At 51.3% G+C, this 15689-nt stretch overlaps 1 protein-coding gene across 7 annotated transcripts in view; it reads right to left on the bottom strand.

Annotated features, from left to right (window-relative positions):
* The window catches only part of COL11A2 (collagen type XI alpha 2 chain), a 123176-nt gene that overhangs the window by 24480 nt on the left and 83007 nt on the right, over positions 1-15689 (bottom strand). For all 7 annotated transcript variants that reach the window (XM_053296171.1, XM_053296175.1, XM_053296176.1 and 4 more), the window contains 14 exons: positions 14992-15081; positions 7459-7512; positions 6413-6520; positions 5941-6048; positions 5789-5842; positions 5630-5683; positions 4431-4538; positions 4132-4185; positions 3989-4042; positions 3831-3884; positions 3131-3184; positions 2401-2508; positions 589-642; positions 421-474 (listed from right to left, as the gene is read on the bottom strand). In XM_053296171.1, the coding sequence (XP_053152146.1) occupies positions 421-474; positions 589-642; positions 2401-2508; positions 3131-3184; positions 3831-3884; positions 3989-4042; positions 4132-4185; positions 4431-4538; positions 5630-5683; positions 5789-5842; positions 5941-6048; positions 6413-6520; positions 7459-7512; positions 14992-15081 (1008 nt within the window). The remainder of the gene's footprint in view (positions 1-420; positions 475-588; positions 643-2400; positions 2509-3130; positions 3185-3830; positions 3885-3988; positions 4043-4131; positions 4186-4430; positions 4539-5629; positions 5684-5788; positions 5843-5940; positions 6049-6412; positions 6521-7458; positions 7513-14991; positions 15082-15689) is intronic.

Raw genomic sequence — 15689 nt, 5'->3', positions numbered from 1 at the left:
GATCAGATGAACATGGGGCCAGGCTGGACACAGGATAACTGATTGATTTATTTACTACATTTATATCCCACGGTGGGCATGGTTATGCTTATGCTTATCCTCACAGCAACCCTGTGAGGTAGGTTAGACTGAGAGAGAACTGACTGGCCCAGAGTCACCTGAGGAGTTTCATGGCTGAATATGGATTCAAACTTGGGTCTTCCCAGTACTAGTCCAACACTCTAACCACTATACCATGCTGGCTCCAAAGAATTGGGTAAAAGAGGTTGTTGTGACAAGGGGACTGTTACTAGCATGGAAAATGGAGTGGGGTGGTGGCGGTGGGGAGGGAGGGAGAATATTTGGTACTTTAATTACGTGTGTGCAAGAGAGGCCTAGAACCACCACAAGCAAAATCAACCGACCAGGGCACTCGCTTACCGCTTCTCCTGGTTCACCATCTTCTCCCCGGTCACCTTTGGCTCCATCTTGGCCCTAGGTGAGGAGGAAGACAGGTAGGGTTGGTCCTTGGCCAAGATCCTGATACCTTCAGGGCTGGCTCCAGCACGGCCTCTCCAAAGAGAGAACATCAGGGGAAGGGATACTCACCCGGGGTCCCATTTCACCTGGGGGGCCTGGATCTCCAGGGAAACCAACCGGCCCCTGAAAGAGAGAAAGAGACATCAGGCACTCTGGGGAGAACAGCATCCCGCCTCCCTCCCCTCATTCCACCCCACACGCTCTTAACCCAGTGGAGTGGCAGCTTCATACTAACCCAGGGGTTCTCCACCTTGGGTTGTTCCCCGTACAATTCCCAGATGTTGTTAACTACCACTCCCAGAATCCCCAGATGCAATGGCCCTTGGCTGGGGATGATGGGAGTTGTAATCAAAAACATCTGGGAATCTCTGTTACATGGAACACTGGTCCCCAGATTTTGTGCCACTACAGTGGTCTTGGGATGATAGGAATCATAGTCCAATAACATTTGGGGACCCAAGTCTGAGAACTCTTGTTTTAAACCATTTCTTTCAAAGAGTGAATTGTCTATAGTAATTTTTAAAAAGTATTCTTTCATGGATTAAGTAAAACAGAGGAGAGCTGATCTTGTGGTAGGCAAGCATGCAGGGTCCGCCCTGGTTGCATATGAATGGGAGATTTGATATGTGAGCACTGCAAGATATTCGCCCCAGGGGATGGGGTCGCTCTGGGAAGAGCATCTAGGCTCCAAGTTCCCTCCCTGGCATCTCCAAGATAGGGCTGAGAGAGATTCCTGCCTGCAACCTTGGAGAAGCCGCTGCCAGTCTGTGTAGACAATACTGAGCTAGAAGGACCAATGGTCTGACTCAGTATATGGCAGCTTCCTATGTTCCTAGATTAGGAAGCATGATCTATATATAAGATGCTTTTTAATGCAGATGACAAAGATAAAGATGAAGAAGAAGACTAAATTCATGGTTTATAACAGATACTATTGTGAGCTGATAACTGTGTTTTAGCAAAACCGGTACAATGTAAGTGTAAAAAGAAAATGACTTCAGAATTTTTTTAAAAAACCAAACCACTGACACTAATGATGATTCTATGAATTATTGACTAAGCCGGAGGTTCTCCAACTTAGGTCCCCAAATCTTGTTGGACTACAGCTCCCACCACCCCAAGCTACAAAGTCCAAAGTCCACTGTGGCTGGGGATGATGGGAGTTGTAGTCCAGCAACATTTGGAGACCCATGGTTGAGAACCCCTGGGCTAAACGAAATTGTCCATATCAGCAGGAGACAGACAGAAAATGGTAAGAGACCTGAAAACTGTTTGAGGTACATTTTGCTTCTCATTATGTATATGTATTTCATCATAATCAGCATAATCTATATGTCAGTTTTCAACAGCATCAGTTCACAAAGCAGTTTGCATAGCAAAAGGAATAGAAAGTGGTTCCCTGCCCCAAAGGGGCTACAATCAAAGGAGAGCCACTGGGAGGATGCTATGCTGGGCTGAATAGGTACAGTCGCTCTCCCCTGCTAAATGGGAGACACCACTTTCGAAGGCATCTTTTGGTCCACTTAGCAGGGGTTAGTTAACCCCTTTTGACCCTCTATCACTTACGATCAAACAGGTTTTACAGGCTTCGGAAAAATACCAAAACCTGCTGAACCCATTGACCAGATGCACAAAAATGAGATGCGTGGCCACCTCACCAGCAGCGACAAGTCTTCTAAATTGCTTTCCTCTCTGATGAAACAATGGTCTGTCTCCAGCTGTGCTTCCTCAGAGAAGAGCGCATCTGAGTTTCTTAACAGGACTAATTTCTGCAGAATCTGTGTGGGTCATTCGCTCTGGACTGCAGCAGCATTCTCCTCTCTTGGCCCCACTTTTGTCTCCCACTCCCCAGCCCTGTCCTTTTCCTGCAGTATCACTTACAGGGTTGCCTTTGGGTCCATCATCTCCGGGGGGCCCCTTTCCACCAGGGGGCCCTGCTGTGCCAGCAGCACCAGCTTCTCCTTTCTCTCCTCTTTCACCCCGTGGGCCCTGGAAGGAGAAACAGTCATTATGGCTAATGGAACCTCCATATTCAGAAGCAGTATACCCCTGAAAACTGCTTGCTGGGGAGTGACAGCAGGGAAGAGCTCTTGCTCCCGTGCTCGGCTTGCAGGCTTCCCATTGAGACATCCAGTCGGCCACTGTGGGAAACAGGATGCTGGGCTAAATGGATTCATTGTGGGCCCGATTCACCAAGGGCTCTTCTTAAAAGTGGGTAGGGAGACAAGGGCTCTTCCTAGATTCTTAAAGGGGGAGTGGAGGACAGGAGTCCAGGTGGGGTGGAGGGAAGAGAACGTGTGAACAGGAGGGGCTACAGATGGTTTAGGGCACAGGCTCTCAGCCTTTGGTCTCCAGATCCGAGGTCCCCAGATCCAGATGAACTACAACTCCCATCATCCTCTGGCCATTGTGGCTAGGGCTGATGGGAGTTGTAGACCAGCAACATCTGTGGACCCAAAGTCAAGAACCCCTGCTTAAGGGTGCTTGCACCACATATGTGGAACCAGTGAACCTTCTTCATCGTCTTCTGCCGGCTGTAAAGGGGCAGGTGAAGCCAGGCATGGTGGTGGTTGAAGGGCAGGCAAATGGGGAGGGGAAGGAAGACACTCACCTTGCCACCTGGCTCTCCGGTTACCCCAGGTCCACCCTGTTCACCCGGCTCGCCCTGAAAGGACAGAAGGAGATTAGCGGCCCAGCTGGGGTGGGATGCAGGTGCTGGGTCTCCTGGCAAATTCTGCCCACCCTCCAGTCTTGAAATTGCCCTCTAAATGCTAAAGGCAAGCAGACTGTCCTGAGTGCAATTCTGAGACAAGGATCGGAATCGGGATCAGGCCCAGGGAGCGCAGCAGAGAGGGGAACCCCTCCCGTAAATCAACGCCCCCCAAACCCCATTCGCTTTGCTGGAAACCCAAGGGTGCTTCCTGCCTCCCAGCTAACTTTCTGGCTCCCCCATCCTGACTTTCAAGGGAGGAGAGCTGGTCTTGCAGCAGCAGGCATGCATGTATCCATTGCCCCCTTTGCTAAGTAGGGTCTGCCCTGGTTTGCATTTGGATGGGTGACTACATGTGAAGTAAGAAATCCCCCTTTGGGGATGGGGTCGTAGCTTAGTGGAAGAGCCAAAAGGTCCTAGGTTCACTCCAGCATCTCCAGGTTGGACTGGGAAAGACTCCTGCCTGAAACCTTGGAGAGCACCTGCCAGTCAGTGTAGAGTAGACAATGCTGAGTTAGATGGACTAAGGGTCTGACTCAGTATCAGGCAGCTTCCTGAGAACCCAAGTGTCCTGGCTTTCAGCCCATCATACCCCACTTACCTTCTGTCCTGGGGGGCCCAGGTTTCCAATGCCTCCTGGGGGGCCTTGTGGTCCCTGTGGGTGTATGGGAGGAGAGATTGGCATTTGTTAGTCCTGAAGCCAACTCTGAAAACAAGTTAAAGTGGAGGAAAGTCTTGGCAGAGGGTGGGGGCACTCACATCAGCTCCAGAAGGTCCAGCTGGGCCTCGGGGTCCTGGGGGTCCCGGGGGTCCCTGTGCAGAGAAAACGACAGGGTGAAGTGGGGTCTGGAAAACATTTCACTATGAAAAAGAAAGAGGGGCGATGTCGAGTCCTTCCTTACCATGGGACCCACGTCTCCAGTCTCTCCCTTTTCCCCAGATGGTCCTGGCAGACCCTGTCCAGAGAGAGAATGTCAGTCAGCTGGTGCTGGCAGGAAAGGATGGAGTCGTAGCTCATTGAAAGCCTAATCGGCTTTGCATGCAGAAGGTGTCCCAGGTTCACTCCCTGGCAGCATCTCCAGGTCGGGCTGGGAGAGACTCCTGCCTGAAACCTGGGAGAGCTGCTGCCAGTCAGTGTAGACAAGACTGAGCTAGATGGACCAAAGGTCTGACTCAGTAGACAGCAGCTTCCCAAGATCACCTGCAAGCCGATCGGCCCAGGAGGCCCATTGAAGCCTCGCGTCCCCTCATCTCCCTTTGCCCCAAAGTGGCCTTGGGGACCCCTCGCTCCAGGTTCTCCATCAGCACCCTAAAGGGAGAGCAGAAAGACAGAGATGAGACAGAAAGCACCGCAGACATCTCAGATGCCCACCCCAGAGGGATCACTTGGCCACCCTGCTCAATTCAGGAACAGCACTGCTGCATTCTAATGCATTCTAGCAAAGAGAAGCTGCGTTGTTCGGGCATCAGCAGGAGCTGATGTTTCCCACACGGCACTCCTGTGAGGCTGGAACCTCACACCACAAAGGAGGAGCGCTGAGCTGGTCTTGTGGGAGTGAGCACATACTTGTCTGCTGTGCTAAGCAGGGTCTGCCCTGGTTTACATTTGGATGGGTGACCACATGTGACTGCTGTCCGCTGTGAGGTCTTCTCCGTAGCTCAGTGGCAGAACCTCTGCTTGCATGCAGGAAGGTCCCAGTCTCACTCCCTGGCAGCATCTCCAGGTAGGGCTGGGGAAGAACTCTTGCCTGGAACCTTGGAGAGCCGCTGCCAGTCAGTGTAGACAAGACTTAACTAGAAGGACCAGGGGCCTGACTTGGAAGAAGGCAGCCTCCTATCTTCTTAAAGGGAGGGACCATATCTTAGTCGCATAGCTCCTGCTTTGCAAACAGAAGGTCCCAGATTCAATCCCTGGCAGCATCTCCAAGTAGGGCTAGGAAAGGCCTATCTGAAGAGAGCTGCTACCAGTCAGTGGAGGCCAGGGGTTCCCCACCTGTGGTACTCCAGATGTTGCAGAACTACAACTCCCATCATCCCAATGGCTGGGGATGATGGGAGTTGGAGTTCCAGCAACATCCGGAGTCTCAAGGGTACCCCTGGTGTAGACCATACGGTCTGACTTGAAGTAAGGCAGCTCTTCCTGTGTGCCTGTGAGCAGTTACGCCTGGCATCTCCCATGCTGCAGAGAGGGAAGAGACTCCGGGCGCTGCACTGCAGGGGTGGAAGAAACTTCACCGCTTGGGTGAAGAGGAGGCCGTAAGTCTACTGCAAGAGGACAGCACTGCCCCTCACTGTGGAGGATGCCGCCCCCTGCCCTGAAAGGGAAGCACATGGAGTCCCTCGGCAAGTGTCTACGGTGGTGGAGACGGGAGGAAAATCCCACCCTAGAGAGGTCCTTACCGCAGCTCCTGGTTGCCCGAGAGGACCCAATGGCCCAGGAGGCCCCGGTGGCCCCTGCAGGGAGAAAGATCATAGTTAGGGAAGGGGGAGCCAAGAGGCTTTCCTCCCCAACAATTCCCCTCCCCTTCCCCAGGATTTGGGGTGCCCTCAGCCACTTACATGCTCCCCTTTTCCACCTTTGCTGCCCTTCTGCCCCGGATCTCCCACTTCACCCTGCAGAGAGAAAGAGAGACACACACTCGCGTCAGGCCAGATGCCCTGGGGATGGGCAAGGGGCCGTGCAGAGGCCACAGGCAGCTCTGGGCTCTTACCTTATCGCCATCCTCACCTGGGCCCCCGGGGGGACCAGCAGGGCCAGGCAAACCGACAGGGCCCTGGACGCCATCACGGCCAGCGGGGCCAATGGGGCCTTTCTCACCCTGAAGAAGAAGAGAGGGAGAGGGTAAGGGAAGGGGGCATGCACAGGCAGCTGACTCCGAGCCTCATCCCACACCCAGTGCCTAGGATTCCAAGACCCCCTTCTCTTTTCTCAGGGGATCCTGGAGTCAGGGTTGCCAGCACCACTTCTTAGGGTTCCTGGCTCCTCCTCTGTGGAGATCCTCCTGGCTCTCAGCCATAACCCACCCCACACTTGCATGTTGAGTCACTCACATTCTGTCCCACAGTCTCACTCATCATGCCCCATTTCCACCGCCCCCACCCCACACACTCTGTTTCACTTCAGCCCAGTTCACACACACCCCATCCCCTCCAAGAGGAGTCCTGGCTCTGCCCCATACTCACAGGCACACCCTTCTCCCCAGCAGGGCCAGGTGGTCCTTGTGGCCCAGGCCTCCCTGGGGGTCCAATGGGGCCTCCTGAGCCAGATGCCCCCCTCTCCCCTGGAGATCCCTGAAAGAAGCAAAAGAGAAAGGATGTTTGAGCCAAATCCTGGAGGAGGCTGAGTTCTGGGATAGGCTTGCACCTGGAGCTGCTTCACCGGAATCGCACTATCCCACCAGCAGTGGACAACCCCATAGCTATCACCAGCTGCCACAGACCAGTGGGATGCTCAAAGCTCACTGAACAGAGGACACAGTCTGAGCTGAAATGGAGGCCAATAAATCTGAATTGTCCCAAGAACAAATGAAAGTAAACAAGGAAACTGGATCCACATTGCTTGCAGTGAAAAGGTTAAACAGATTTCTAGCGAATCAATCTCTCAGCGGCATGACAGCTCAGAATGGAACCTCCATGTTCAGGGGCAGTCTAAACAAAATATGAGGGATGAGTGCCTTCTGTCTCATGGGGGGGGGGAAGAGGCATCAGGTGAGCAGTGCTCGGTGGCCCCGTTTCTTGAACAGCCTGGGGTGGCTCGTGGTCATGGAACACGTCCGCTCAGTCAGAGATTCGCCACCACACACTAGCTCATCCCACAATTCTCTGTCTGCACCAGGGGCAGAACGTCGGGAAACACTGCAGTTTTCTTAAATGTAATTTCTGTTGTTGGGCACTTCCAGTTTACCAGAGTTCTGCAACATCCTCCTTGCCCTACTTCAGCCAAGACTCCTATGGCACATGGGATGGAAGAAATCATGTTTCAATGTTTCTTTTTGTTTTCTTAATAAATAACTTCCTGATAATCCCACTTAATGAATTGCTTCCTGAAATCACAATGCTCGGATCAAAGGAGCCCCATGGAGGGTTGCTTCCCCTCCTCCCCTCCCCACATGCCTGATCTCAGGAGAGACAGAGTGAGGGTCTGACCCCCCAGAGTGTTGGAAGGAAAGTGGAGGTAAGGGATGGAAGATCAGGGGATCAGGGGAGCGGGCAAAAGCAGAAGTACTCACGGCTGGTCCTGGGGGCCCAGCTGGCCCCTCGTTGCCTTTCAATCCAGGGCCACCCTGCAGGAGATAAAAAAAGAATACTTTGGATCAGACACCCAAAGCCCACAAGGTGGGCTTAAGGAAGGAAATAACAGGAGGGGGGATGAAGTGAAGGTCCCTGCCCAAAGAACAACAGCCCCTACCAGAAACTTCCATGACCCCCCCTCCCCTCCCTTTCCCCACCATGGTGATTATTTTGAATTATTCCTCTGTGTTTTTTCTTCCAGAACTACTTTCTGCATACACATGCTCAGGCAGGCTCCAGTGCTCTTGCACATCCCCCAGTCATTACAAGGGTTTTTTTTGCAGGAGAACCCTGCCCTAGGAGATGGTACCCCAAACAGTCCCCCCCCCCACAGTGGTTTGCTGCAATTTCTGATGATGGTGCTGCAATGTGCTGTTTGCAAAACAGGGGATATCATGGGACATTACAAAGAACCTTATGGGAAAGTCAGTACTTAATTTAATTTTAATTTATTTTATTTTTACATTGATATTCCGCTCTTCCTCCAAGAAGCCCAGAGCAGTATACATGGTGATGTTTATCCTAACAAGAACCCTGTGAGGTAGGCTAGGCTGAGAGATAAGTGACTAGCTCAGAGTCACCCAGTGAGCTGCATGACTGAATGAGGATTTGAACTCCGGTCTCCCTGGTCCTAGCCCATCACTCTAACCACTGCACCGCACTGGCTCTCTAAAAAAGCAAAAAGGTGAAGACAGGCAACATCCTTAAAGCAGTGGGGATGATCTGGAAGTCCAAAAACAAATCGATTCCCCTCCCAAGTCAGGAGCTGAAAAAAGTTGACAGTAAAAGCCAGCTGTGATTGGCTGGTGCCCATACAACTGTCATCCCAAACCTCCTTTTTCACAGTTCCCAGAGCAGTTTTACACTTTTGTTTTTACAAAACAAGAGAACTACTTTGTAATTAATAGAATGACCAATGGATGGATATATAAAAGTCCAAGCTGTGCTTCTCAATTTGTTGTAAAGGGGGGGAGGACTGACTTAAATCAGGGGGGCTGAGCCAACATTCAATTTACTGATTTGCACACCTGTCATTTCAGCTATGAAGCTGGGCTCACTCCACAGTGGAGGAACATTAGAGCTCTTTTTACGACCGCTGACTTCTCCTAAATTTGCTAGGTGTCAGGAACATATCAGGAGCAAAACTAGCTGTGGCGGGTTGATGCATGTGACTGCTTTACTCATGTATCAAGTGGGGGAAGGGTCATATGGTTGCATGAAAAGAGACAGGTGAGTGGAAAGAGACCTCCTCCCACTCCTCCTCCTCCTCCTCCTCTGCGTCTTCACTCAAACTCCTTTGTGCCCCAGTCCACCTCTGACGCTGGAAGTGAGCCAGGCTGGAGAGAAAAGGGCCAGGAATGCCGGGAGGAAAGGCAGAGGAAGAGGTGGGGCTCAGCTCCTCTCAATCTTTTCTAATGTACAAATAAGGCCCCTGCCTCCACCTGCTTTACACGTGAACAGGGCTGAAAGGTGAACAACAAAACATGCCTCCTCCCATGCCCCAGACCGCCATGTGAGGGGGAAAGTCAGCTGATGCAGAGAGACTTTTTATCCCTATTCAGATATTGAGCCTATTCTCATGACCAGGGGCGTAACTACCATTAGGCAAGGGGAGGCGGCTCCCTGGGGGCCCCCACGCCTCAAGGCCCCCCCCCCAGAGGCAAGTCACATTACTCCCCAACACCCGCAGAGCTTCGGTGCCATGGAAAAGCCAACCCCAAGTTTGGAGCAAAGGCGGCATGCATGCAGCAAAGTCCTTGTCTGCAGAAGCAACTCTGACCTGGGAGCGCTCTTCCCCATGGGAGGGTGGAGGGACGGGGTTAAAGCGAGGGAGTGGAGTTTTCTAGAGAAGCTGGCATAATGGGGGTGTGAGTGTGAGTGCACTATATATTGTGATGTGTGTGTGTGTATCAGCGAGGGGCCCATTTTAAAATTTTGTCTCTGGGCCCACTCCAGCCTTGTTACACCCCTGCTCATGACCGTAGATTCCTGGTCAGGAGGGGGTTAACCCAAGAATCTGTGCTAGTCTGGGGCACTGGGTGCCCTCCCAACCCAGCAGTTCTGAACCTGGGTAGCCCAGATCTGCTACCCACGTTAAAAATGAGGCTGAACGAAAACGGAGATGTCCTAACTATTTGTCTTGGTCATCTGTGCCGCCACCATGATTTAAACTGTTCCCACGAACAGGCGGCCATATTTATCAACGAGTCCTGTGGCTAGTGGGGCCAGGCAGAGCAGAGCTCCTGCAGTACTGAGGGCTGCCTCTCTGCCGCTCATATGATACACTGTGGGATACTGGAAGACCCAGCTCTTACCCAGAAGATCGATTGTGTGAAAATAAGTAAATCCAACCAGGAGCTTTCCCACACAGTGCTTCCTGCTCTTGGAGTATCTGACGAGCGAAGCCACTTCAAATGAAACTCGCAGCATTAGGGAAGCAGCCTTTCCCCTCTCTACTGCAACTTTTCTTTGGTGCAGGTTCACACACAGCTCACTTCCATGTTTTCCTTGTAGCCAATGGCTTCCTGGAGGAGGTAGGATGCCACACCTCCCTTGCCCCCAAGGGCCTAATAATTAAAGCACCCTCTGTGATCTGGCTCTGTTGAAGTGCACACCCCTGCTCCTGCTTAACCAGTTTGTGCATCAGACCACCCGCTAGGCATCAGCCTTGGCTTCCAATCCTCGCCCCACCACCACGACCCCAACACACACACACACACACACACACACACACACACACACACACACACCAGTCCCCAGCATGTGTCAGCCCTCCTGCAGCATCACCTCTGCTTTTGCAGCCCCATCCCAGCTTGGATGGCAGGCTCATTTTCCGCAAGGGCATATTCATTCTCTGCAAAAGACTGCAAACCCTCCTCCCGGACCTCCCCCCTGTAAAAAAACGTTCAAAGATCAAAATCCTGAAAACTGGTTTCCCCACTCTTTGCCTCAGGGTCGAAGGCAAGGCAGCTAGGCAGCTTTGTGTTTGCATTCCATAGGCAGAAGACTGACTTCAGCGCCTTGCTGCGGATTTTCCAGGAAACTTCGGTAAAATACAGGATTTTTAAAACTCAGACATAAATTAGAATGAAGTGAAATTCAGAAGGAAAAGCCCGATTTGTGTGTAGGGTGCTTCCAAATATCTCGCATGGACTCCAGGGTAAATGGGGCTGATGTGTCTCACTCCTTTCCGGCGGGGATTCAAAGTAACAGCCCTGTGTGGGAAAGCTCCAGGGGTTTGGGTTGTCTGGGAGGCATGAGGTATGAGCACACCTTCCCTCCAGCACACCCCCATATGGTCATGTGAAAAGAGCCCATTATGTTATACATGGGCATAGTGTCTATACACACAGACATGTGTGTGCACAGTGGGCCACTGTGCGAAACAGGATGCTGGACTAGATGGGCCTTCTTGGGCCTGATCCAGCAGGGCTGTTCTTTCTTATTTATGTATTTGTTTGTTTGTTTGTTTGTTTTATCAGATTTATATACCGCCCTTCCAAAATGGCTCAGGGCGGTTTACAGCATGATAAAAACAATTAAAACAAATTAATAATTAAAATCAAACTATTAAAACACAATAAAACCAATTAAACAGCTAAAAACCCTGGAAATCAGGGCAACAATTTAAAACAGTTTAAAACAGTCAATTGTTTAAACCCTGGAATGCCAGGCCAAACAGATAGGTTTTAAGGTCTTATGTTCTTATGTTCATGTGATTGTGTGAGTGATTGTAACTGCGCTCATTTAAAAAGTGAACCTGGGTCCAGGGCAGGCCCCTCAGATGCAGGGTACAGGTAGGAAGTGCCCTGCTGTGTATGTGTTGAACATAATGCAGGAATATTGAAGGCAGTTCTCATAATAAAAAAAACTGGACAGGAAACGTGTCCTACTCAGCTTTGGGAGCTGTGCGCACTCCTGATTTTCAGTTGTGTGTGAGCAAACTAGGCAGAAGGAGGGGGAAGTGACTGTGTGTGTGATCGTGTGTGAGATCTGGGCAGGACAGCTTATTCTCCTACCCCATTAAAGTGCTGAATAGGATGGCACCTTCCTATCAAACTCCTCTCTCGCAGATGATCACTCCCCCTTCCTCCTGCCTAGCTGTTTGCTCACACGCAATCAAAAATTGGGAGTTCACACAGCTTCTAAAGCCAGGTAGGATGCTTCCCCTAACCAGTTCTCAATCGTATCAACTGCCTTACTGTATGTGTGTAGAGATCTGTACAGGCATATACTGGCCGACATGATACACAGCAGTGAGTCAGGTACAAGGGACTTTGTGCTTGCAAAGAGCCTTCGGTGTCCCTGCACGGAAGGTGTCTTGCACAGCTGAGCAGATGCAGAGGGAGAGCCATTTTCGCAACTCTGCCCTACCTGAACAAGACCTTTCCACTTGCATAAAGGACTCCATGACCTTCGGGCTCATATTTATGCAAGGAGAATGGCCTTTTGCAGGGAGAGGAGAGATGCAAACATTGCTCCCTCCCTCCAAAGAAACCTTCAGCACAGGGATGCCGAAGGCTCTTTGCAAACATGCAAAGCGGCCTTACTGCTGAGTATCAGGTTGGCCACTGTACACAGATTGTACGTCCATTAAACATAATGCGTGGAGAGAGCTTTTGTCTCCTACAAATCATGAGAGACTTCTGCAGGCTGTACAAGTCAAAAATACTTAGCTATAATCTTGGTATTGCCGCTAATTCTTCAAACCAAACATGAATCAGGTCTGATCTGGATTGTCATGTGAATACTATAAAATCACACAAGCACAGGGAAGTGTTGCTGGGAAGGGCCAGGGTGGCGGTTGTGGGGAGTGTGTGTGTGTGTTGTGGGAGGTTCATCCGTAGTAAGAGCACGTCCCACCTGACGGCTTCTCTAATTGGGACAATTCTTCACAGGCCACTTGCAGGCAGTGGCGTATCAAGGTCTGAGGGGGGGGGCACGCACCCCTCCCTTATTTTGAGTTTTTCCCCCTGTACTTTTGCTCCATATTTTTGTCTGTTGTAAATTAACTGCATGCTGTAAACTGAGCGACAAACAGGGATATTGGTGGTTGCAGCATGGTGGCACTTACTTTGTGGTGTTGTTTGTGTGTCTGCTTATGTTTGCTTTTACAACAGCCGCCCCTCCACCGCCGCCTTTGCACCTCCCCTCGCCACTCACTAGATGGAGAAGCCACTGCCAGGCAGGCTCCAAGAGTGTCTCCAAGTTCCACCCACCCTCGTCACCCACCAAACAGCTGATGAGCTGGCAGTGCAGCTGGCAAGTGACGTCGCCACTGGGCCATGACGGTGCCTGCACCACAATCAGCTGTTTGGTAGGGGCGGGCAGAGGATGAGGTGGCAGCATGCTTTGGAGACCTCCAGTCTGTCCTGCTCTCCACTCCGTTATGCCCCCAGCCAGGTCAGGCCCCCATCCAGAGCAGGCCCAGTACAAGACTACACAGGAGGTGCCCTCAGCCCTTCTTCTTCTCTGGTGGTCCCCAAACAACCCTCTTCTTGGGTGGCACGTGTTTCTGGAACAGGTCTGCCCAATTATAGCGACGCCCTTGCTTGAAAGTTCTTTCCCAATGAGCCCTTGCTTACCAGATTCGTTTCCCCCCAACACCCTTTCGTTCCTCCTTTTCAATCACGTTTTCCATCCTGCAAAGTATGTCCGCTGTAAGTGATGAATAGTAACTCTGTTCTCGTCTATCCCGAGGAACGGGTTCTCCTCCTCTGCTTCTTGCTTTGTTCTTTCTCCTGAGCAGGCCAGCACACTCAGTGGACGTCAAGTCCACTTAGACCCCTTGGTTTGGGTCTGAAAAAGCAGCCCTACCCAGGAACACCCAGACAACATGCAACCAGTTATGCATTTGTGGAAATATCAGGTTTCTTTTCTGGAAAGGCAGAGCACGAAAATGTGTGGACATTCATGCACACCCACACAGAGTTGGCGCCCACACTGTGGGATCGGTGGCTGTGTGCACACAGCAGGCCTCTGTTCCTTGTGGGACAAACCCTGAATAATGTGAGTGATCAACGTGTCCAAAAAGGAACAAGAAGTGGGGTGCTCTTAGAGGGGAGATGTAGACACACCCAAAGACAAAGAGCATCCTTGACCACCCCTGGCACTTGGGATGTGCTTCATCTCAGTTTAGCTCCAGCCAGCTCAATGCACAGAGCAGAGGTGGATGTGAAACATTCCAGTGCCTCCCCGCAAAATGTATGTTTTCTCAGAGGAGGGGAAATCCCTCTTTCTGCTGACCTTCACTATTTTTCAATCAATGGCAACTCTGGCAAATAACTTCAATGTGAGAGTCATTTCTCATTGTGCTGACCTTCACACAGTACTGCACTTTAGGGATGTGCACAAAACCAGTTTGCCCAGTTCAGTTCGAGTCCGAACCGGACTTGAACCAGATTGTCACCCTGAATGAGGGACCCAGCTCGGCTCAAATTCGAGCCAGTTTGGGGGTGCAATTGACATTTTGTTTTTTAAACGGTAGACTTGCTGCCGCTATGGGCTTCCACGGCCTCAGGGGGTGCTACTGCAGCCATGGGGGGGGGGCCTTTGGCAGTTCCCCCTCTCCATGCTGGCCTCCCCCGGGTCTCCCTTGGGCATGTCTGGCTCATTTTGGACCCATTTCGGGCCTCTATGAGAGCGTGGTGGCCATTTTGGAGGCCACTGCACATACACCTGGGCCATTTATATGCCTGGGGTCCTAGGCATGCAAATGGCCCAGGCGCATGCGCAGCGGCCTCCAAAATGGCCGCCGCGCACCCAGAGAGGCCTGAAATAACGGGCTGCATCAGCCCAAGGGAGACCAGGGGGAGGCAGGTGGAGGGAGGGGGAACCACCGGAGACACACACCCCTGTGGCCACAACAGCACCTCACAAGGCTACAGAAGCCCAAAGTGGCGGTAAGTCTGCCCCCCCAAATCAATGGCACCCCGAACCAGGCCCGATCTGCCCCAGGGGGTGGGTGTAGATTCAATCTTGAGCAGGGCCCGGTTCGGCTTGGGGTCAAGCCCTCAAACCAGGCCAATGCGATGTTGAACCGGTTCAAGGTCAAGCCGGTTTGCACATCCCTACTGCACTTTTCTCAGTGCTTTTTAAGAGAGACAGAGCCCTCTCTTCAGAGCTCTAGGAGAAAAACACTGAGACGGGCTACACTTCCCAGCACTCTGTGCATGCCATCTAAGATGGTGCAGGGAACCAAGAGGACTGAATCCCTTAAAGGAGCCCCAATCCAGGGCTGGGAAAGCGCAGCACTGAACGGTGGGAATGGTCATCTCTGCATGGTGCCAGGGGGACTGTGCAGAGTATTCAGCTGCAGCCAAAGCTTCACACAGGCCCAATAATTCCCTGTCAGGGAATTGCACTTAAGATTGATGGAGGTCACTACTGGCCCCAGAATGAAGAGTCCTGCCCTATGCATTAATATTTCCAGGGACCGTACATCTCTTGAGAGGGAGAAGAAAGGTACGTACAGCAGTGCCGGGCAGTCCACGTTCTCCAGGGAAACCTCGCAGTCCAGCTGGGCCATCTTTTCCTGGGCCTCCAGTGGGGCCAGGGTCACCCTGAAACAGAGAAGGAAAGCCAAGTTGTCCCACAAGCACACTTCATACCTGAAAAGACCCTTTATGTGACTAGTCCTCATTGGGACTTGTGCATGTGAGGCCTTCCTGCTGAACTGCCATTTGTCACGTCACGGATACTGAGAATAAAACAAAACCTTCTCTCTTTCACCCTTTTGATTCAGCTCCGGCCTAGAAATGATGACCTGAAGTTCTGCAACTGAAACCCACTTTTTCCAAGAAGTATTAGGGACTGTTTAATGTTCTCTGTTCCTCAGGTATAAGGGTTAGAGAAGGGATTCATATCTACATAAAAGAGGTTAATTACATATCTGCGTTAGAGGAATAATAGATTAAAGAAGCAGCAAACATGATGTACATGTCAAGACGTCTTCTGTTAAGGGAGGCGTGAGATGCTGACATATTTCTCTACGTTATGATTTCTGTATAGTCATGAGAAAGTTTGGGATAAAAAAGGGGAAGATTCAAATGCAAAATTAGGTTGCTTTTTGGCCCCTCATCTGACTTCTGTTCTGTAGGCTGTAAATACTAATGCTCCTTGAAATCATCCTTCATATAAAGCCCTTTGTAAATCAACGGCGCAGTGGGGA

Source organism: Hemicordylus capensis, chromosome 2 (assembly GCF_027244095.1).
Source record: "Hemicordylus capensis ecotype Gifberg chromosome 2, rHemCap1.1.pri, whole genome shotgun sequence".
Taxonomy (NCBI): Eukaryota; Metazoa; Chordata; class Lepidosauria; order Squamata; family Cordylidae; genus Hemicordylus; species Hemicordylus capensis.
This window is presented reverse-complemented; position numbering and strand designations above follow the sequence as displayed.